This window comes from Apteryx mantelli, chromosome Z, assembly GCF_036417845.1.
Source record: "Apteryx mantelli isolate bAptMan1 chromosome Z, bAptMan1.hap1, whole genome shotgun sequence".
NCBI classification, from domain to species: domain Eukaryota; kingdom Metazoa; phylum Chordata; class Aves; order Apterygiformes; family Apterygidae; genus Apteryx; species Apteryx mantelli.
The window spans coordinates 61,231,720-61,255,624 of record NC_090020.1 but is presented as its reverse complement, the minus strand read 5'-3'; the positions used below and the strand labels follow the sequence as shown (position 1 = coordinate 61,255,624).

The 23,905-nt window shown below is 36.7% G+C and overlaps 1 protein-coding gene across 5 annotated transcripts in view; it reads left to right on the top strand.

The window, feature by feature from the left end:
* AP3B1 (adaptor related protein complex 3 subunit beta 1) overlaps nucleotides 1-23,905 on the top strand; it is a 159,085-nt gene that overhangs the window by 28,984 nt on the left and 106,196 nt on the right. For all 5 annotated transcript variants that reach the window (XM_067316248.1, XM_067316245.1, XM_067316246.1 and 2 more), the window contains exons 6-7: nucleotides 5,220-5,286; nucleotides 15,642-15,824. In XM_067316248.1, coding sequence (XP_067172349.1) covers nucleotides 5,220-5,286; nucleotides 15,642-15,824 — 250 coding nt within the window. The remainder of the gene's footprint in view (nucleotides 1-5,219; nucleotides 5,287-15,641; nucleotides 15,825-23,905) is intronic.

Genomic DNA, 23,905 nt, shown 5'->3' with positions numbered 1-23,905 from the left:
ACTGTGTGATGTGTCAAAATTCACTTACAATATATGTAACAGGTATGATTGTTTATATTATTGTAGGGAGTTCTTGTCTGAAGAGAGTAGCACAAAGTATAAATGGGTACAAAAGAGAAACTGATATACTACCTTTTGCTTTTAGTATCCCAGTTGTTATAGTCTGTGTAGCAACTATTTTGATGGGTTTTCTGAGAATCCAAAATTTCTATGTTTAGCTTCTATATCTTTCATCCTGAAGGTATGCAGTCCAGCTGGACAAATGAATATAAACTAGCAGAAATTTTATCTATTCAATTCCAACTCATCTTCCTCTTCCCTCTTCAGAAGCTCTTGTCAAGGCAGTGGCTTACTCAGCTGGAGACAACAGCACCCATACCTTTCCAGCTCAGAGAAGGGCATTCATCCTGCTACTAATTTCCCTTTTCTTTTGCCTGTGGTCATTTAGTGGGAAATACGTACATAAATACAATATGAATTCCCCAGTAACTGACCTAGACACTCAGTCCGTCCAGTAACTGGCCCTGGATCCTCAGTCTCCCCGTTTGGTGGCACCTGCTCGTGTGAGCCCCCTAGGTGCACAGTCCCACTCCAGTTGCTGGTACAGACCCCCTCACTCACAGACACAATGCAGGCTCCCTTCCCTCCCCCTATCCTGCCGCCCTAAACATACTATGGATCTCCCAGTCACTGGCCTAGACACTTGGTCTATACCGTAACTGGCCCTGGATCCACACACTCCCTAGCTGCTGGCACAGACCCCCCTTGCACACACCCATACACACACTGTGGATCCCTCCAGTAACTGGGCTTAGACGCTCAGACTAGCCTGTTGCCTCCCGCACAGCAACACACATGTGCACACACACATACAAACAGGTCTCCCCTGTTTGTTGACCCCCAGACCTCACAGTCTCCCCAGTCCTTGGCCTGGGTACTCAGTCTCTCCAGCAGCTAAATTCCCCTGTTGTCTCATTCAGAGACACAGACGCATATCCAACCCAGACTTATCACTGCTTCAATACCTGGCTCCCATGTCGGCTAGTCTGGTTGATATTCACTGGCGACCACATGCTGACATATGTACCCTCTCTCATTCTGGTTGCTGGCAGCACAGGCAGATGGGTCCCCGTGATCCTGATCTGACTCCAGTTGCTGGCACTTAGACCTTCATGCACACAGAATAGAGGCCCCCGCACTCAGGAGAATAGTTAGAAATTGAGTTTAATACGAAGACAGGACAGACTGCAGTGATCAGGTGTAGGGCAAGGTCAGGCAAGCATACTGACCAGCAACATGTTTACACCTGAACGGCTACTTTTATCCCCTATCCCCCTGTTTTCCCATGCTTGCTCCTCCCTAAACCAGCCTGATCCCTCCCTTTCCCTGCCTTTAGTTCCTCCCCTAAACATCCCATAATAAGTCTTGTACAATCCCCAAATGCTCCTCCCTGTATCCCATAATAAGTTTCATAGCCATGTAGGTAGGTAGTAACACAGCTCAGTCTGAAAGCTTCTCTTGAGAGCCTCTCCTGTTGACTCACTGTGATGGGTGTCACCCCTGGCCAACAAGGCTGCTGGCTCTCCTGGGACAGCCCTGGGAAGAGCCAGGGCAGGGGCTCCTTTTTGCTGACTGGGTTATTGGGGTTCCTTTGCCTGTCATTTCCTTAGGTATTCCTTTGTGTGAGTGGAGGTGGACCTTTTATGAGTTGATCGCTCTCATGAGATGCCCCAGGGAATAGCTGGATTACTCGGGTTCCCCCACCTGCCTTTGTTCCCCTGTGCTCCTTTGTGTATGTGAAGACCGAGCCTTTTATCACATAACCTAACAAGAGGAAATGGCTCTTAAGTTTCTGCTATTTGAGTAACTTTTTGTTAGCAGCTGATTGATAGATATTTCCAGCACACACACACAAATTTTGGCCTGGACTATTCTTTTTTTTTTTTTTTTTTAATAATAGCAAAACCATTTGGAAGAGTTTGGCAGTAATGACAGTCTGTCTGTGCCAACAAGGCACAACAGTATAATCCAGGGAATCTTAACTTAAATTGCGTATTCTGTGTCATCATAGACCAGGTTTTATTTTACTAGTCCAAACTAAAGAGCTTATTGGTGCAAAATTGGAAGGTGCTGAAATCTAGCTTAATTCTTGAAAGACCTTTTATCCATGTTTCATCCAATCATCCAGATATGATTGCATCTTTGTCTGTAACTTGTATTTTTTGCTACCTGTGGCTCACATAAGTAGAGGGTATCTATGTGATATCAGCAACCAGACTTCACAATCATTCTTACAATATCTAAGGTAAAAAGTTTATCTCCAACAGCACAGTCTGGAGAAACTGGCCATGGTCCCTTCTAGTTCCAATGAATTCCTGACTGGCAGTAAAATGGACATGCGGCTTGCATAGTAATTCCTGTCTGTTTTCCCTTGCTAATGAAAATAGTGTTCTGTAAGGGTACCCTTAATGGTTTTGAGGGCCTGTACATCATTCACAAGAGTTCTCACTTCACACAAACCTTCTGTGCATCATAACAGGAGTTTTCAAACTCTTGTAGTTGCAAACTCCACCTTACCTGGACATTATTTGGGAGTGGAGTCATAACTTTTAACAATAGTGTCCCTGGTAGTAGGATTTGGGAACTGCTTATAGAGAGCACGTGAACTCTTGCTGTCATTCATTCAAAATTTACTCATACAAATGTTGTATCTCATAGTATTGGTTTACCACAGGAATGGGGGAGAAAGTAGTTTTCTGGATCGTGTGAAGAAGCAGCAGCACTCAGAACTGGTGAAAGAGGCTGTCACATTAACCTGTCCACAGGCAGGAACAGTTGGCTTGTCTACAAATAAGAGTCTTTAAATGGAATCTCAGCAGATATTTCAGCAGGGATCACAACTGGTAGCTCCACAATTCAGTGATTAAAAATCATATACTGTTGGCAAGGTCATCTCTTGGCCTATTTGTAATGAGCAAGAAATGTCAGAAGACTCACTCTATAGTTGGTCAGAATCAGAGTTCTGCAGGGAATGGATTTTTGATTTGAAGATCAGTCAACAATTTATGTACTCCCCTACGTCCAGTTACCCTGTCTTCTGAGAGAGTTTGACCAAGAAAAAGTAAATTTATTCTGATAGTGCCTGTATGCTCCATTTACTTCCTGGTTTCCATAACTTCTCTACCTGTTTCATAGTTCTGTAGTTCACTTAACTGCTCCAGTCAGACTACCTGATGTAGGTTCGATACTCCAATCTTCCTTGTGTTCAGTGTCATGGTGTTTGGATGGATGTCTGACCTAAAAGAGCTTGTTCATTAGTGGTTCAATCAATCCTAACAGCGTGAAGCTTACATAGCCAAACAGAAAAGATTTCAGGCATAGTGTGAACAACAACATTTGTGCCCAATGCAATCAACATTACCAGGTACATCAGAGTAATTTTATCATTGAAAATGTCAGGTCTCTTGCTTATTTCACTTTGAGTGCACTTCAAAGCTATTAGTATCTTCTGTCTATCAATAGAGAACTCTACTGTGTCCTTGCACTTAGTCACAGCAAAATTTGGAAAAGGACTTTTTAACAGTCTGGTCATTGCTGTTGATAGATACCGTGCTATTACTAACAGATACCGTAATGGGATCAGAATCACTCTGAGCTCTTTGCCTGTTCTGCCTTTTTTTTTTTTCCCCCCGCAAGAATGCTGCCTTTCTTATCTAAAACATCAGCAAAGAGGAGATGGAGAAGTGGGAATTCAGTTGTAAGAGCCCTTACTGAAGATTTTCCTGAGATTGCATCCAAAATTTTTGCTTAGTATTTTTTTTTAAATTTCTTAGTAAGAAGTTATTCACCTATTTCTCTTTAAATTTTATGCCAATTTTGAAGATTTAAAGTAGGGCATGTTAGACTTTTGACTTTTCCTCTAAAGGTTTTGGTCCTCTGCAGAAGATCCATGACACTCTTGACAAAAACAGAAGTTGTAACAAGAGGTTATTGTAAAAGTACCTGTGGAACTGTGTGCTGGTGCTTTGCATATGCCAATGGTAGTGGCTTCTAACAGCGTTTAACATTATCCATTTAGCATGCTCTAGTATCGCTAGGTGTCAGAGCTTTAACAAAGTAATACTCGGCTGGATATTCACTTTGTGAGTCTGCAGCTGGAAATGATGTACTGTGCATTAGGGCAGTTCATTACTCCCTGTTAAAATTGAAGTGCACAATATTGACCAGATGCTTCCTTACTTGTCTGTAATAGTATCCACATTGAAAGTAGTTTTACATCTTTGAAAATTTATTATCTGTATAAATGGCTCTTTGAATGTACTGTCTTTTGTCTTTTCTGCCTTTGCTTTGGGTTCTTCCATGCTCTGTAGATACATGATGAAGAAGCAACTGGAATGGCAGGTTGGTCCTTACCTGCTCCTTGTGTCTTTGATATGGTACACAAAAAAGCTAAGAAGCAGGTCTTACAATAATGGGTGCTTCTGGCAAAGTTTTCTCTGCTCTCCTTTTGAATATGCAGAAGGACAGTACAAGGATCACTGTAATTTTTTTTTCTTCTGGCTTTACAGTTTATATAGGACCTCAAGTAGTCTATATTTTTCATCAACTTGCACACCAACTTGGTATACGTACACTTGAATACAACTTTCTAAACTCTGAATTCTAACACTTCTGTCTAAAATGGTAATGTTAACAAAGTACCTTATTTGCAGCTTTCTACCAATAATTAGGTACTAAAGGTACAGCTCTGCTCTGGCCTGATGTTCATTTACCACTGAATTATTTCTTGCTGAAGCTCCCTTCTACGGAAGCAGTGAGATTCTTGTTACTTAACATCTGAAGCTCAGGCAAGGTTTTTTTTCTGATGGATTGGCCCCTGTTAATGTTTCTTAAAATCTTAAAATTTTTATAGAAGTCTAAGTATTAGGATTCTTTTTTCACTATTGTTATACTAGTTATGCGTGTCTTATAATCTTTATAGTTTTATGTTACTTCATTTCTGTAATCCATGATTAGTTTTTATTCAGTGGAGTTCTTTTAATATCAATTATTTGGAATGCTTGATTTTACTGAAAGTGGCTTCCTCAGCACTCTTGGTTTCCAGCTTGTGTCTAGAGGTCAACAAACCTAGCCACTTTTAATATCTGGTGTATCTGACCAAATATATAAATGGAATATTGAAAGAAGTGAATAAATTGCCCTTTATTTTTTCCTTCTAGTCTTGATCCAGAGCAAAAGGAAATGTTAATTGAAGTGATAGAAAAGCTTTTGAAGGATAGAAGTACGGTAAGTGACAAATATTGCTAGACCATAATTTTTAAGAATTACACTACAGGCTGTCATTCAGCAGTACATAATACACTTGCCTAACCCTTCCTGATATGCTTCTAAATAGAGCTATCACAGTGTATTTGTGCATTGTACTTTGGATGTAATGTTGGTCATCTCCTTTAATAGCACTGGTAATTTTGCTTATGTCACAGGATTTTATTCTTAATTTGTTTTGTTAATATGTTTTCTTTATGTATGCTTTTTTAAACTTAATTTTGAAACTGAAATTTTTATGATGATATGAATCAGTGTACAGGTGTCTTCATATAAACATTTTTTTCATTGAAAAGATAGCTGGATTGTTTCTATTTGGTTATGATATTGTAAGAATAAATTACTTCTGTGCAATGCATAGTATTCTTGTTGATGTCAGTCGACCTTGTAGCGTGTATCACTGCTAACCCATGATACTTGCAGTGCATACACTTGTTTGTTCTTGCAAATTTTCCTGCTTCCAATATGGTAGGTAAAACTAATGTCCAATGACAATCTTAATTACTGTAGATGTAATACTCCTATTATGTTTTGCCTGCCTAATACAGAAACAGGATTTCTATAAATTTATATGACCTCTTGGATGTCTCACAATGGTCAGGAATGCACAATCAAATATTTTTCTTTCTGTATCCACTATGCGCAAGTCTCACAAGTCTAAGTCAAAAAGGTAATTGAGCAATGAGTCAAAGACTTCAGATAGAAAACAGAGTTGTGAATTAAAACTTTTCTCATGTTCTTGTTTAAATGACTAATTCAGTGAATATAGTGCTTTTTGATTAAATGAAAGTATTACTAGGTATCAAATGGTGTGTTGATTCATCTACTGTTAGCCCAGTGTTTCTTTATAACGTACAGGAATATATCTTCTGTTGTTCTAGTAGAGTCCAGGTGTCCAGTAGATAAGTGGTGTTGTTCCCTAATAGACATCTAGCAGCTTCCGCTGAAGGGTTGCTGAAGGAGAGTGTCAGAGCTTAATGGCTCAGCAGACAGTAAATCAGTTAGTTAGTTCTCCTGACTGCATCCATGCTTGACCTATGTTCATTTGTCAGAGGCCTTTATACTTCTATGGAGTTGCCCCCCAGTGGTTCTTTGTGTATTTTCTTTTTGTGGTTCATGCTCTCGGTGTGCATCCAATCTGTGAATGTGAGATTCAGTTATTTATACCTGTGGAGGCATAACGGACAGAGAAGCCATCTCTGTTTCTTTCCATTGCTGATGGTAGGAAAATGAAATCCTTGCATTTTCGCTCTGTTCTCTAGTCCTTATTGCTTAGTATAAATGATTAGTTGTTGGATAATTTGTCACATGCTTTAATATAAATTTATGGAGAAAAATGTATACAGTAGATATAGGTCTTCCTTTTCCCAGCACATTGCTCCCAGCAGTTAGAGATATTTACAAGCATAATGCTCATTGCTTAGTAAATGCTACAATTCTGGTGCCCCTGTGCCACTGAATAATGGACATAGGACATGGTATTTATGAAGATAGCAGTTGGAGCAATAGCCAAGGTTATGCTGTTTTTTTTCCAAACACATTCAAGAAGCTAAGAATGATGGTCTAGAATCAGCTTTCCTGGACCTTTTCAGAAAAGCCTCCTTGGAGGGGTAATTGCTGCAGCTTTTTCTTCCCTCTGATTCCTCTTGGTCTGTACCCTAGCAAGACCTGATTCCAGCCAGGGTTGAGACATCTCAGCTTCAGGAGTTTTGCTTTTTCAAGAAGCAATTATTATTCCAGAAGGGAACAGTGCAATTTGTTTCCAGGATTCTCTGAATTAAAACCAAATATTATTAGTATGTGCTCTTTCACCCCAAGCTCCACAGCTTGTCATGATCTAGAATGGATCCTGTTTGTTTAATCATTGATAGTTTGTCTTTGGGAAGACCAGTGGAGCATGAAAAAGCTTCAGTTCAAGTAGTCTTCTTTTGCCATGTTCCACTGGATGTTCCCCCAAAGTCTCCAAATTTACTAACAGAAAGCCTAGAGTGCAAAAAAGTGTTTTATTACCGCATAGCTGCAGTTTGAATAAGCTCCTACTCTGTGCCTCTAGAGAGCATAGCAGTTTGCTCATAGTGTAGGAAACATTGTCATTTTCAGCAACTGCATAGCTCTTAAAAGTAGAAGAGATGCAGCCACTTGTGGGGGTTCTTCCTTATATACAGGTCAGGTAGGCTAGTTTTAAGTCTTGATAAAAATTTCAAGAGGAATTTGAGCAATTTGAGCCACTTTTTATATTTTCCAAGGGAAACTAAATTTCAGACACTTGGAGTTTATATGGGGGGATGGGGAGGACAAAGCTCCTCCTACATATAGAAAAGACAAAAGCTTTTGGGAAACATTTTGCAGCCTTTGTGAGGAAAGCTGTCAGTTGTCTTCACAGGAGTTCTAGGAAGGGGTCCTGAGCTGTAGAACAACAGCATGTGAAGTCCTGTCTGAAAACCTGTTTAAAATACCTGTTTGAGTAATGGTATTTCTCAAGTTTTTGCAGATTCTGTTGCCTGTTTGACAGTGAGGCACCCTGAAATTTGTGGGACGGTTATGTGGAGCCCAGACCTTGTGTTTACTCAACAGGAATCTTTGGTTTCCTGCAGATCGAGTGCACAGAAGCTATCTCTTTGTACCAACATTACTTGTCAACTCCTGCTTTTCAGCTAGATGAGGCTAGTGTTTGATTGTCTTAATCCAATGTCAGCAGATGAGTGAGTTTGGAAATTGGTGGTATTTTCATTAAATAGTCCCTTCACAAGGGTAGGAGGATCTTAGTGACTTTTTAAAAAGGCCTACTGAACATCGATGATCCTCTACCTTTCTTTTCCCATGGAAATGTCAGGTTAGTTTTTGGCATTTCCCTGTACTTACCAATAAACCTTGAACAAGCCACAGTCAGTGCACTGTATCTAATACCTGGGGGGGCAGGAAAGGGGAATTCCAGCATATGATTTTTGTTTGATATTACTTCATTTGTTTTAAATATGATTGTAGGGGGAGTGTAATTATTAGCATTAGTGATTAATGTAACAGTTGAGAATGTTTTGTTGCTCAAATGATGATTGAACATTCAGTTTAATTAAAAAAAATTTTTTTAACACATTTTTTCTTTTCTATAACCTTTTGACCTCACGTGGAATCTTTGAAACTTATTGACAAAATCTCTACATTAAAATGACAGGAAATAGCTACTAAACAGAGATGCTTCTAAATTTATGCAAAGTAGAACTTTTTAAAAGAGAATATACTGTTGTGGATTATCAATGCAATTTATGTTGCATAGAAAAGGCACAATGTATTTAAATTAGTGGGAGTCATTTTACATTTGAAGTAACAAGAAACTGTGTGGATGGGAATTTTCCTAAAGTAAAATGAAGCCAGTTTATCAGACTGTGCCAAATATGTTCATTTGTTAGGTTTCAATCAGTAGTAAATTTTAATATAAGCTGAGGTAAGCAAAACTTAAAATGAGATAAGATCCAACCTTAACCCAAGATTTCATTAAAATTTCTGGTCAGATAAATGAAAGATCACCCTACTCTTTAAGTTACTTAACACAAAGATTCAATTAAAAGCCAAGAACTCCGTTAATCTAAGATGCAAAAAGAATCAAGAGCAAACCCTTGTTAACATACCCTCAAGAGTGGCTGTGAGTTACAGTGTAGCAACAAAACTGTGATTCTGTGTCAGTGTTTTTAATTTTTAAAAAGATTAGATGTTTCAAAGTATTTGCATTATAGTGACTTCACACAATCTAATTAGCTTTGTGCCTTTGCTTTATAGAAAAAGTACCTCAGACCTTAATAAGCAAATAAATTGGACTGAATGCCTGCTCCTTTTATTTTTCTAGTAATTCTAGATAATTGAGCAAATGATATGATTGCATGTAGAAAGGAACATATTTTAGAAACGATATGTAGAAAGGAAGGTGTTTTAGGGTAAATTATTTGGGGGAGGGCGAAGGATGGGAGGGCACTTGTTTTTTGTATCACTTCTCCATTTAATTCTCTCTCTTCTTTTTTTTTTTTCTTTTTTTTTTTTTCCCCCACCTGTTCACTTTACGAGCTCGATCTTCTAGCTTTAGAGTATGGCATTTGAGGAAGGATTTGTTGCTTAAGTTGCTTTTTGTCATTCTGTGTAGGACTATAGAATTACATTCTGTTTGTAGTCTGTGTATTTTACCACTGTCATTATGCAAAACAATAATAAAAAACAAGTACATTAATCATACCTGTATGCATAACCATACAGCATTTAAAATAAAAAAAGAAAAAGAAGTTTTCCATGTCAGTATTGAAAAGGATTCTTGTGCATTGTCCAAACCTGAAAGTAAGGAAACTTCTGACTTGCATTCGTTGGTCCAAGCTAAAGTATCCCAGAGTCTAAAATTGAGTATCTAAAGCTGCAACTAAAAAGAAAAGACAGAATAGAGGCCTGTTTTTGCTTTATGAGGCTTCAGTTTCAGTATTTTGTTTTTATATCGGAAAACTTCAAGGAATATCAATGTTTAACAAATGCTACTTTGCGTCTTGATTTAAATATGATTTTGGAAATATTACATTATGTTTTCCATAGGGTATTACATTAATTTAAGGTTGTACGTTGAAAGACTGTTTCTTTGTTGATGCATGAGAATTCTTTTTGATGGGAACATAACTGTGATCCTTTGATTTCAGCTGGGTTGCTTGTATAATGGTTATGTAGTTTATCTATTTTTTACAAACACATTTGCAGGATTGAGACTGTGATTAGAAACTCTTATGTAATGGAATATTTTTAGGATGAAAAGCATATTTAAATCTGTAAATGTGTGCATTGTGCAGTGATTTAGACTTAGCTTAGCTGTTCTTATCTTGGTTTTCGGTTTGACTTGTGTATTTGTAATACAACTACTGCATATTGTAGTTGCATTACGGAATAGTTTTGAATTACCAAAACGAGCAAAAAATACTTAAGTTGTTGGTTCACATGTTCTTATTTTATTACGTTAATGCTTTAATGTTTGCATTAGATTAGAAAAGAAAAAATGCACTTACAATTTATAATTCAAAAATTTAACCAAAATTTAAAAGCAAGAATGTGATATATCAGTGTTTTGTGTTCATCTCCAGAGGAGCTGCTTATTCTATGAAACTGCTTGATAGATAGATTTCTGTTGTTATTTTACTTTTTTTTTTTCTTTTTTGCATTAACACTGTAATTTGTTATAGTCTGTGTATGGATGTTGGGCATATTTAAAAATGTCCAAGTTTGCTGCTGCTTTCCATTTTCTTTAGCTCTGAACCAATCTTATTTTGTTTGAACAAATATCTATTAGAAACAATGAAGGTTTATAATACTTGTGTGAAAATCTTATATCATATAGTGTATGTATTTGAGTTTATTCTTTTCATCACCAAGAAGGGGATTAGTAAATGTCCCCATAAATTTTGCAGTATATCCTAAGTTGTTGCTATTCTAGCCCTTTTTCTGGGACCATATAGTGTTATGGAGTGCAGTGCTACTTTTGAACTCTTCTAAGAAAGAAGAATGTTAGAGAAGTTTCAGGACACATTAGTCAGAATTGCAGATGCTCATCAGTTCCCAGGTGTGTACTCCCGATGTCATGTCCCCAGAAACCTCTGAAGAAATATTGGATGGGATGGAGGCAAATTTGGGGTGGAGACTTGATAGTGAATTGAATTATTGCCTGGCATCTACTTATTGCTGCTTAAGATTTATACAGTCTTTTCCAAGGGTTAAATTTTCCTTTAGCCTCTGCTTAAATATTTTCCCCATTAATGAGACTATTTTAATCACATTAAACTACTCTTAATATCTCTGATGTGAAAATTTACTCTGAAATGTACCTAAATTTACTCCTAAATATAATAAATGCAATTCAGTAACAGTATGACTTCCGTTCTGGAGATAAAAAGGCTTTATACAAATGAGTGAGTATTGAGATTGGTTTTACGGACTGCATGGTTACTAGATGAAGCACAGATTCTTGGGAAGTCAGACCTCTAACATTAAAAATGATCCTAGGAATTGGTCATGGCTTTGCAATGAGAGTCTTGATCTTTTAAACTAAAGCAGCGCCTTTGGGGATTATGGGAAAAGAAAGCTGGGCTCTTTCCTTTTCAACAGCAGGCTTCTGTTAGTCAGTTAATTTTTTCATTTAGAACTGAAATGTGTGGCTAAGTCAGTGTTTTCATAACTTATTGATTTAATGTCGGTAAAAGCTTCACTTTTGTGAAAAAAATCACTAAGTTTGTGCAGATGTTTTATTGTGATAGATCTATTATCCAGCTATTAGAAGATAAATGACTGATCTTTTCCAGTTTCCTTGCTTTCAGAAAATTGAAATAAGAAGGGGAATATCATTTGGGCTGTATGATTAGGGCAGGTGGGATGGCTATTAATTTAAGAGAGGAATCTTGGCAGCGTAGGCCAACTTGCACTATATTATCAATCAAACCTCGATGCACTTCTTGTGATGACCCAGCACTCTCAGGTTTTCGCAGCATTAATTAGAATTCATGACAAAATAGATGCAAGGAAACGTTTTGTACCCTTCATAATTTTATAGAAAATTTATTGTTATTAGAGGAACCATTTGCTTAGTGTGATTTTTTTCATTACCAGCTTGTCAACTAGCATAGATAATCTGGAGAAAATATGAACTCCATAGATTGGGTGTCACTTTTGTTGATGGTTCATGTAGTTTACCTTGGAGCACAGCTAATGGCTGAAGTTCATAGCAACAGCACAGAAAAACGTGGTAACCAGTGGAAGACAAATGAACCATGTTTATTGCTTTAATATAAAAAATACATAAATGGAAAGCAGCATTTGAATTTGATGAGCTCATTGCTAGTTTTGTTGGAGTGATTTATATTTTCTCCTTATGCAAAAAGCTACTATTGACACAGCGAGATGGAAATTAACTGACTGTTTTTTGGAAACCAATATTTTTTGGTTTTATATTCTGATTGGATCATTTTGTTTTAATTCTAAATTTTTTTCTGGAGTGTTGAGCATTTAATAAACAAAGATTATTAGCTGTTCCTCTAATGTTTAGATGTATAGTAGGATTGCACTATAGGGGAAACAGCGTCAACTAGAAAATAATCTCTCGTTAAGAAGGCATGAGGAAACTTTCTGAGAGAGATCCTTTTGTTACCAATGTGCTTTGAATCTGTTCTGTATTCTCCCATTTTCTTCCCTTAAAATGAAAAGCTTAATTTTGGAAAATGCAGTAATGGGGAGAGGGACGTGATCTTAAGCTGTGCAGTGATGTATGGCAATTCCTGAATAACTCACAAAACTAGGTTCTCACCACAGGAATAAGTCTTGATCATCCAGTGTACCTCTTGCATTTTGTGGTATATGTTCAAGTTTTTATTAATATATTTTAAATGTTCTGTTTTGGAACTGTCAATCCCAAGTGACAGCATTCTCATTGTAAACCTGAGTAGCTGACTGATGTGAACCGATATATGTAACTGAAACATTCAATATTCTTGTATTTCAGTATGACTGAAATCCTTTGTATCAAGCTGTGTTTTACCTATAGTAATTGAACTTTTAAAAAGCCGGTGCTGTTCATGTGAGATGATTCAGATGGTCTTCTGTTCGTTATTGTTGCTCCAGCTCTGTTGCAGAAAGAAGGCACAGACTAGGTTTACATCACCTCTGTGTTCCAGCATAAATTCTTAAACTTTCTTACCCCCTGTGAATTGCAAAGGGGCTGTTGAGTCTATAGTTTTGCAGATTAGGTAGACAGCAGTTGCTGAGTATGAAATGCCCGTTGTTCTCTGAGAAACAGAGAATTAATATTTGCTCAGCCTTTTAGTGATTCAGCTCAGTTGCAATCGATTTAGGAATATATTTTTAGGTATCCATTCTGTAGAAAATGTTCTCAGTTTTAAAAGAAATCTAAATTAATGTTAAATGTGTTATTCTATTATGTCAGCTTCCAAGCCATATCCTATCTAAATAAAGGAAAAATACAATATAATATGTACAATACTAATAGCAGTAGAAGACAAAGGTATCTACTCCAGAACTACAGTTGGATACCAGCATCTGTATTGCCCTTCACCTTTGAGCCTAAGCGGGTATTTTTAAATATTAGGCTGGGAGACTACTTTTATGATCATAAATCCATCTGTATGTGTGTATGTCTCTCTCACCCTCTCTCTCCTCCTTTCTCCCCTACTCTCTCCCTCTCCTTCCCTTATGTGTAAAACCTGTCAAATGAGCCTACACCATCTTGTAGTGTGTAGGTATGGAATATCTGTAACAAAGTCTGTGGGACTGTGAGAAAGCAAGTCTCTGTGGTCTCAGTGTTCATCCCTTTCTTCTGAAACCACTAGACTGTCCTCTGCAAGTTGGCCCGAACTGTAGTTGTGAGTTTATCCTGATGGAATTGCTTTGCCCCTTGTGAGTTCTGACGTAAAACTCTTCCCTCTCTTCTCCTCCCTCCTCAGCTTATCTGGCCTAACTGAATGCCTGCTCAGGACTGAGAGATTTGCCAGGAGTTAGCCACTATATTCTGCTGTGCTTTGGACCAGTCAGATTCCACACCCAAACATCAACTGAGAGCAGTTTTAAATTACATAATAACTTAAGGCAGGTGGTTATTAAGAAGAAATATTAGTGCAACAAAAATGAATAAAAAGACCTTTTCTTTTTGTGATATAGCAAAAAATAGGAAGTTACTTTAGGTTTTAAAGTGTGTTTTATTTAGCTGTTTAAAATCTTTGCTCCCTGGAATGAATTGTATGCTTACTGGTACCTGCTGGTCCCAGCATGTGGATGGTGCCAGAGACAATAAATGCAACTTCACGTTTATTCTTATTGGTAATTCATAAAATCCCCACAGAGCCTGGAACTTGTTTAGCATAATAGCAAGACTATATTCTGAGCTGTTTTCTTTCAATTGTAATGTTGGGTGCATACTAATAAACCAAATGTCAGCCAAATACAGCAGGGGAAAATGTAACATATGAATATCATTGTATTTAATATTTCTCAAAAAGTACCATTTCAATAAACTGCATTTCTATTTAATTGCTTACTTTAAGTCATTGGGGAAATTTTAGAGGTTGAAATGCAGATCCCCAGTGCTCAGATAGAATATGACATTAATTTGCTGCCAGAAGGCTATACTGCATGCATGCTAACTGCATACATATCAGCTGCTTCATATAAAGTCTCATCATGTGAGTTATTTGACTTAACATGTACTTTGACACAAACCAAATCTTAATTAAAGCAATTAGGAGAGGGAGAATAGTAATTCTAGGCACAAAATAACATTTCCTTATAATGCCTGGTCAGCTTTTGAAGCTTTCCCACAGTTAAAGTAACTTGCTGAGAGCATTTTAACAGGCACCCCCTATAAAGATTTCCTTTTTTGTTCTTAACATCCCATCAGAAGGTTTGAGTAAGGCTTTAAGTGTTAGAATTTTGAGAATCTATTTAATTTTCTCATGAAAACAAAGCTATTTTTATGATCACAGTCTGTATGAGGAGATATATATACACATACATAGAGACCACACACACAGGTGCATACGTATGTATATAATGTGTATATAAAAGATGTATGTCTTTAGGGGAGAAAATGTTGGGGGTATACCAGGGCATAAATGATCAGTTTCTGTAACTTTAATAGAAAAATGCTCAAAAGCATGCAGAAATTCTGTTTTTGTTCTTTGAGGGAAAAGTATTAGCAATACAGTACAGTGATATTTTAAATTTTATGCCTTTTTTTGCAAAGTGTTTTCATGAAATTCTAAAGATAAAATTTCATCTGACAGTTAATTTAGCCATATTAAGAGAGAAGTTTGGATTCCAGTAGTGCTGGGAAATTTATCCCCGACTTTTTTTCAGTTTGATCATACCAGTGTTAGTAAGGGGATCCCAACAGACCTTGTCAGGCACATCACTCTATTATACTTGTTGTTTCCTGTTATTTCTAGTTTAATTGCAAGTTCTCTGATAATTTATTTGGAAACTATAACTGTGAGAAAAAAAAAAAATTATGCTTACATTATGTTGGGTGTTCAGGACTGGGAGCTAAGATTTAAGTGTGTAATAGAAATAGTAAATGTTTGCTCTGTTCTAATGAATTTACCCCAAATCTGTTTTACATAAGATACCTTTTCTGTGGGCTTAGGGAAATCTTCTCCTTCTCCTCCACCCCCCAAATAGAATCAATTTGACATTCAACATATCTTGCAATACTGAGAACTGCTAGTATTAATTCTGATGATCACTTGTGGGATGCTATGTAGAAGGAATACTGACCTTCTGGTTTATATTTTGTTTTCTAGCTGGTAGCTGGGAGTGTTGTGATGGCATTTGAGGAAGTGTGTCCAGACAGAATAGATCTGATTCACAAGAACTACCGAAAGCTGTGTACCTTGTTGGTTGATGTCGAAGAGTGGGGTCAAGTTGTTATAATCCACATGTTAACTCGATATGCACGTACACAGTTTGTGAGTCCGTGGAAGAAGGTAAGTTTGTGACTTTTACATTATTTTTCTGTTTTGTGCTCACATTCTGAATTATTTCCATTGTCAGATGTGGTTTGTCCTCTGGTTAAGATGCATTTTCATGCGGACTTTAATAAAAGTAGAAATCAAATGCAAAAGTCTTAGTAACACAAGGCTTCCGTGCTTCTTCATAGCATAAGAATTGTCTTTCCAGGGTATAACCTGTTGCTGTTTTGATTTACCCTTGACAGATCCTACAGTGCAGTGATCATAGGCAGAAGAGAGAGCCTTTTTTCTGTGGTTCTTTGAGTTGCATGGCTCTTTCCCAGATTTTATGTGACTCAGAGTTAGAAAGGTTTGCTATTCTGTCCTGAAACTGGGTAGAATCTACTTGACCCCTTTCAGGCTTTATCATTCTAAAACATATTATAGATATGAATACTTAATATCACAGCATACTGAACAATATCCAAGTGTAGACAAGTAACTTAGTATGCTGAGGGACTATTTAGAGTTGCATATGTATTTATGAAATGATCAATGCAAAAAGCTTGTGATATTTTCATTTTTACTATGTAAATATGAGCAAACTCACTCTTCTTTTAGAACTTGTGGAGTAAACAATGATGTTCAAACTCCAAGTCCTGTCACTTCCTAAAAACAACAAAAAGTAAAGAGCTCAAGAAATTGATAATGCAATTAACATTGGTTTCAAAAGGGATTTACTTTTGAAGAAGAATTTAAGTTAAAAGATAGAATACTTCTGGAAAAAACATTAGAAATTGCTCTATGGCTCCATTTGTTTGCATCTATTGTGCAAGTTTGAGGTGTTAATACTGTTAACTGAACTCTTACCATTTAGTTTGAATCTAACTCATATTTAAAGCTCTATGTATTTAATGATGTGCATGTTGTTTTGTTTAAGATGGACTTTGTACAGTCACATTAAAGGATGCTTGGGGTAGCTACTTGTAATGAATGTGAGATGATCCCAGAACCATAGAGGAAGTTCCATTATTTGGTTTTCCCCTGAATTTTTCTAGACTGAAATAGTTCTGCTTTAGCTCAGCTAATGTGCCTTAATACTTGTGTTCAGGCATTCTTATTTCAGTGCAGGTTATTGAGCTTTGTGACTAGAACAAATGAGAACACAGTAACTGTTTAAAGTTTTTGTTTTATTTTATTTTATTTTTGGTAAGTGTTGGAATATAGAATGCAATTTGCTAGGCTTCACTGAGTTCCTTCAAGCACTGCCTTTTTGTACACTGTGTCTGGGAATGGAACTTAAATGCAGTGGCACTTGATATTAACAGATATATAATGTATTAGGTGAAAATCATCAGCAGATATATTTGGACAAACTATTAATTTCAGTCAGACTTAGTTTACAGCTGTGTTCATCTTAAATAAGGAAGGAGTATAATATGCTTTAAGATTAGAAAGATAGAAGCATAGCAAAAATCTCTCATGTAGAGTCATGATTTTTACACTACTGTTTGGGTTCCCTTTTTTCATTTTAGGTGAAAATTAAATTGTTTTTAAGAACATATCTTCCCAGAAGATTGCTCAAAATAAGCAAAATCTCTTTAGGTAATGAGGCACTTAGGTAATATGTTTTCCTAAAGTACTTGAGGCAGAATATTTATTACAGTTTGCTTACTGAAAGAAAATAACATGCATTCTTAACTCCCAGAACTTGAATTTTTAAAAAGAATTAAAATCAATGCCTAATGTCCACTTTACCTAAGGATATGACTTTACACTTGGTTTAAGCCAGTTTTAGTTTGTGATTGCAGAAGGAACAATAGAAAAAGGGGGTGACCTACTGTTTTGGTCTTGATGGGATTAGGTCTTTTAAAGACTGTAATGTGATCTTTTCACTGAAACTGGATGGATGACAATTATTACTGTGACTTATGCTATAGGAAGTTAGAAGGTTCATGTAATAGTATTGGTTGTCAGGCTGCTGCCTGTGTCAACCTAAAATTTGTTCATCAGTGGTATAGTATTAACAACACTTGGTTTCCACTTTCACAAGCTTCAGTGCAAAATTTAGTTTGTCTACTTACTCAGCAATTAAATTAGCAGAAATATTTTTTTCTGGGGCTAGTTGAAATGCATGCCTTTGTCAATAGGTTCTTAAATGAACACATCATACAACAGGGCATCTTGTGTAGTAGAAGAGATTTTTAATTTAGTTTATTTGCATCATTATGGATCAGTATTTAGGCTGTTTATATGTAAATGTATGATTTGAGGAACAATTAAGTGTTGACAAAGTAGATTGCAGGCATATCAATTGCAGTACATTTTCCATAATTTTTCTAACTGACATCTTTGATGATAAATAGTGGATGCCGACTCAAAGCCGATTATACAGTGCACTAGGAATTCATGGTGCTGTCAGGGAGAAGACTGATTGACTTTAAATTTACATATTAATGAGAAGATTTGTTAAGAGGGTGCTTGACTATAGAAAATAACAGCATATTTATAGGGCATGACATTTTATAAATAAAGCTGATGCAGGAAAATGGAAATTAAACCTATCAGATTAATAAATTCAAGACTGTTAAAATGCATATTTGCATTTTTATTTACTAAAATTTACCTTACTTTTTGGGAAATATACGCTTCTATTGTTCAAGTTGAGCTAACTCACAAGTAATGGTTTAATGTTTTGAACTGATTTCTTGTGCCCTTAGAAACCTAAACAAATGTTTGGAAAACTACCCAGTTATGAAGAAAAATCCTTTTTCAAGCAATATGCTTAAAATTGTTGTAGAAGTCTAATGGAGTTATGCATTAATTAAAAGAATCTATTTATATTTTTAACTTCTCTGATGGGTAGTATTTTCAATTCTGATGCTGAACACTGTGATGAAAAATGTCCTTGTTTTGTTTTATTAGTCCTGAAATACTTAAAGACTCCTTTGAAGCAGTTAGTTGTGAATAGCAGTTTCTGAAAAACCTTGTTTCGCATCAACTGTATCCACTGGTAACATTTATTAAACTAAACAGGCCAAGTCAGTCATGTTCTGGAGTGAAAATATCTACTCATAACTAACTGGGAGCAACAATTTCAACAGTTTTCTAGGTAGTGACATATTGGATGACAGATAATGTTGTAATGCGGTCCAGCTTAAACTCTGCCCTGCTCTAGAAACTGTTGGGACGGCTGAGTGGGTTGTGAACTGCTTCTGAACCTTTACAGCTTATGACCTACTACATGGCCTACTACATGCAATGCCAGTCGCTGTTGGTTTGCATGGATGTGTCGGGCTGCAGTCTAGCAGCGGTTCAGGAGCTGGTTTATGAGCTGTTCAGCCACCCCTGTTTCAGCGGCAGCAGCCTCTGGAGACAAGGATGGCAGGAGGCAGGGCCTGCGGCAGCCATCCCCGGGCATATGCACTACCACATGGGCGCACTGTCTTGGAGGCTTGCTGTTTTCCAAAACAATTCAGTCGACTGGGTGTTCCCAACAGTCGTCGTAGAGCGCAGCAGAGCTCCAAGCCGTAGTCACGCAGAAAAACGGTAACTTTCAGATTAAAAGCTGTCAGCCCATTTTCAGCTCCTATCGAGCTGTCCTCTTCAGATGCAGGTGTGAAACCACATACATCAATAGATTTACATTAGCCGGGTTTGGCTGTTAAGATCAAAAGACTAAAATTTAGAAAAGTTAGTGTACAGTGAAGTTATGCATTATGCTACTTATTGCTTGCATTCCTAGTATACCTGTCTGAATTGGAGGATTCTGTATTCAGTTACCATTTCTCTTTTGTTGAAGCCCTTTGGGCATAAAAGGGATGGGCAAGCCATTTTACTGTAATATCGGTTTTATTTTATCTACAGCTTGTACAGCTTAATAGGTTGACAATAATTTAGAGCATAGATTTATAATAAAAAATGGCTTAAGGTCAATTATGGAAAGCAGAATACTTGAAATTCTGAAATCTTTTGTTTATTATGGATGTAATCTGAGACAGTAGTTTCATGATCACTGTATGATAGTCTCCCCTGCCCCTGAAAGGGAGCATATTGTCTTTCTACCTTCCCTCCCCTCCCTTGTTTGGGCTAGTGTTTCTAAGACAATCTAGATAAGAGAATTGATCCAACAGAAAAATAACTTGAGGGACAGGGAGGGTTAACTTTTCACTACATGAGTTTCCTGGTCTGGTTTGCTTTGTGGCTGGCACAAGAGAAGTACAGTTTGTAAATAAAAATGCCACTCATCTTTGCAGCAAAGTGTATTGCTATGGTTTTCCTTATTCTCATGACAAACTTGTGGTAGAATAGCTACAGTGGGTAGAATCTGCGTAAGCAAGGTCTCTAGGACCTGTTTTTCCCATAACTTTGACTGGCAAAGTTGCTATGTAATCTATCCAATGCTGTAATCTTACCTTCTTGACTCATAGTGAGGGCTTTTATTATTATTACTTTATATATAGGGTGAGAGACATTCATTCTAGCCATCTGTTGTAGTTAAGTTGTTAAAAGCCAATGATCTAGATAGAGATAAACACTATTTTCAAGATGAAAACTAAAATAAGCTTCTTTAGTTCCCTCTTTGCAAAGTGAACCTTTGGTTAGTTTTTCCTCTATTTGAGGAAGATATGTTTGGTTGCTCTGAGGAAGTTTTAACATTCTCAATCTGAGAACATATAATTCAACTAATATAGTACCAGGCAGAATTCTTGCTCAGCTGTGGCATGTTTCTAAAGGATCATGGAGAACAGTAAATAGCTTATCAAAAATTTTGAACTATCTTATAGTATCCATCTCTTCGGCAGTTTATCCACAAGTTTGTTCCAGTTTATGATTGGAAAAATGCCAGACGACAAGATGGGGGTAGCTTAAGCCTGAACAGTAGCGATGCCTGCTTTTCCAGCATTGGCCAAAATATCACCTGTTTTTGGTGGGAGACTATCACTGAAGTAAATCAGCTGATGTTTTGTACTATCTTCAGTTGATTTTGCTGATTTATGTACTGGGATGAAGGAAAAAACTATCATGCAGGATTTAATGTCCCTTGATGTTATTTAGACAAGTAGGGCAGACTTTCGGGTGAGGATATCAAACTTTCATCTCGGATTGCCAATTTAAGGACAGGCGGATTGGTACAATCAGTGTTCTGCTAAGATTTCCCGTCAATTTCTGTCTTGAAAATTAAGGCCCCTAACATCTAAAACTAGGGCAGTAGTCCGAATATGGTTTAAACGTTGGATGATCATTGTAGTAACTTCAAAACAAATGTCATAGTTTACTTACAGCTATATTGCATTTACAATAACAGTCTTTGATAGGATTTGAAGAATTAAAGAATTGCTGCTCAACTTTGCTGTTTTCCCCTGATTATTTTCTTTAATGGAAGGGTTTTATTAGAGAATTTATCTGTCTTCCAAAGATTGTTTCTAACATGGATTTGCAATCAAATATAATCACTAGTGTTTTGATTTCCCACCTCACTCTGCATCTTTCTGAAAAGCGGCTCTTTGTTGTAGCCATTCCCCAATACTGAAAAATGAGTGCATAAGTGTAGTTTCTTCTCACTCTCATTTTTCCAGACAGGAAAGAAAAACAGTACCACATAGTACACTTATTTAAATTCTAGTCTTAGAATGCATGTTCAGTAGGGACCCAAGTTAGACTTTTGGAAATTACTGGACAAATCAGAGAGAACTTCTTATCTCTAAAATTGTGTTAGTGTGTTTCATCATGTCTGTTGGACAGAGAAGCAGAGAAGAAAACTGCATACTTGGAAGACTTTGGTTTTTATACTTCTGTTTTATATACAGTCTTAGTATTTTTAGAAAAAATTAACTTACTGATTCCCTGACTTTTTTTTTTTTCTCCTGAGATGTCATCTCTTTTTATCTTCAGTTGAAGATTTCTCTTCAAGAACAGAAGATTTCAAGCCTCCCCAAAAGACAGATGAGGAGAGCTTCAGGGAGATTAATTTTTTAGGACAGTAGGGCAGACACTTTTTTTCCCCACATTAGCCATGTTTCTTCATTGTAGCAAGCTTTGTGTCAAGTAATTAACCATGCCATTATTGCAAGACGTGATTATTTGCAGCTCTGCCTCCTTCCTATAGCCATTAGGAAAGTTTGGATTAAAATGTAAACAATCCTAAGGCTCTTGGTAGGGTTAAGCAAAAAATAAAAAATAAAGATATGAGTGTGTTTGTATGTATGGGGAATGGGGAAAGGATCTCTTTGACTTAACTTTTAAGAATATGTATGTTCCTTCCAGAGGAAAAGGAGCTGAATTGTTTTGCAAGAGTTGGCATGTGCTGTACATAGTGTTGCTAGAGGGTATATTGGGGACATTAGAAAGTAAGAGGCACTGTGAACCCTTACAATTCTGTATAGCTGGAGATCCTCAAGATCCTGTTTCTCTGACTTATTTATAATTCATGACAGGTTTTGACTACTACTGGTAGAGCATATGCTTTGAGTTGGATCGCCCAGATAACTGACAATTACCTGGTTCACTTATGGTGCAACTGTATGGAAGAGAACCTTTGCTCCACAGTTGGCTTTGAAGCGCTTACTATACTGATGGGATAGCTTATACTGCCTCTTCAGGTACCTACCTGAGATCAGCCTAAGAGAACCTTGACCCAGATAAAAAGCCCCCAAACCACTCGAGCATTTAACCAAACTTCTGAACCCAAGTTCCAAATTCCACTTTAATTTTCAGACTTGAGAAAAACCTGTGGAACTATTAGCCAGTACCAGAAGCAGATGCTATCCTTTCCCTTTAGTTATCCTTTCACCATTGCTCCTTTTCCATATCTCTTCTTGTTCTTCGTGTTTTCTGTTCTTTCTCTTTCCTTATGCACTAAACATTTTTCTGTCTTTTCCTTTGCAAATCTGTATTTCTTTGTGCTCTCATTAAAATGCCTTTTCCACACACTGTTAAAGTGAGAGCCTCTTTATAGTAAGAGGATGCTATTTTATGCCTGACTTGCATTTTGGGGAGAATGGAACTGTTTTGAATAAATGGATCTAAAAATCATAATTTATTATTTTGATTCCAGCTGCAGGTATTGTGAGACTGTTGTTGCAATAACTGGGAACTTGGGTTGTTGCAGGAAGATGTTAATGACTGCAGCATATTTAACTCTTAGCCCCTATTTTTACAGTGCAGTCATGTACTCTAGTTACTTCTACTTATAGAAATGAGAATGAGCTTTTGAATATGTCTTGTGTTTACACAGTAGTTCAGTATGAAGTTACTTAGCACAGGTGTTTCTGTAATTGTGATATATGGGGAAAAATATAATACTCAGTGGTCCTGAAACCTCTACTTCCACCTGTGTGATGCTCTTGTCTCTGAGCTGTAGTACAAAACTTGTATGAGTACAAGCTTTCTGAAGAATGTTTTGTGATTTTTAGCTTTTCACTAACTTCTTAAATTCACTACATTTTTTTTGAATTTGTATTTATAAGTACATTATTGGTTTAAAGAAGTTTTTAAGTCAGTGTAATGCTGTCCTTAAGTGTATTTGAAGAGTCTTGCATGGGACAAATGAGTTCATATACATAGCTCTATGCGAAATTGTGATTCTTAGAATGAAATAAACATGTACATCTGCAATGGAATTATATAGGGTAGTATGTTATATAAATGAGAATGTGTAGGGATGTAGTCTTAGAGTATGTATATGAGGGGAAAACATCTAGTAAACTATAAATGAAGCTTTGATTATTTATTGTTTATTACTTAACCTTTATATATGACAGAAGGTAGGCTAAGAAAAGTGTTGACTCAAAATGCCTTAATGTTAAATTTCACTTTACACAGTCTGATTCTCAAGTTTCACTAGGTGTCTTAGTACCTTTGTGTTGCTTAGGTATCAAGCTCTTAGTATATTTTCAAATTGAAAGCCTTTTATATAGCAGGCTTTTTAAAAATGTATACTAAATTTTCCTCCTTCCCCCAAGTAGTAGGATTTTCTTGTGTCTGTCTTAACCACATGAAAACTTAGCTATATACTGTTTTTTTAAAGAAATATGAAAATGTTTTGATGATTATGAAATGCATAACTCCAGAGGCTTTTACTACCACAAGGTAAGCTGAGTTGCAGGAGACCTTAC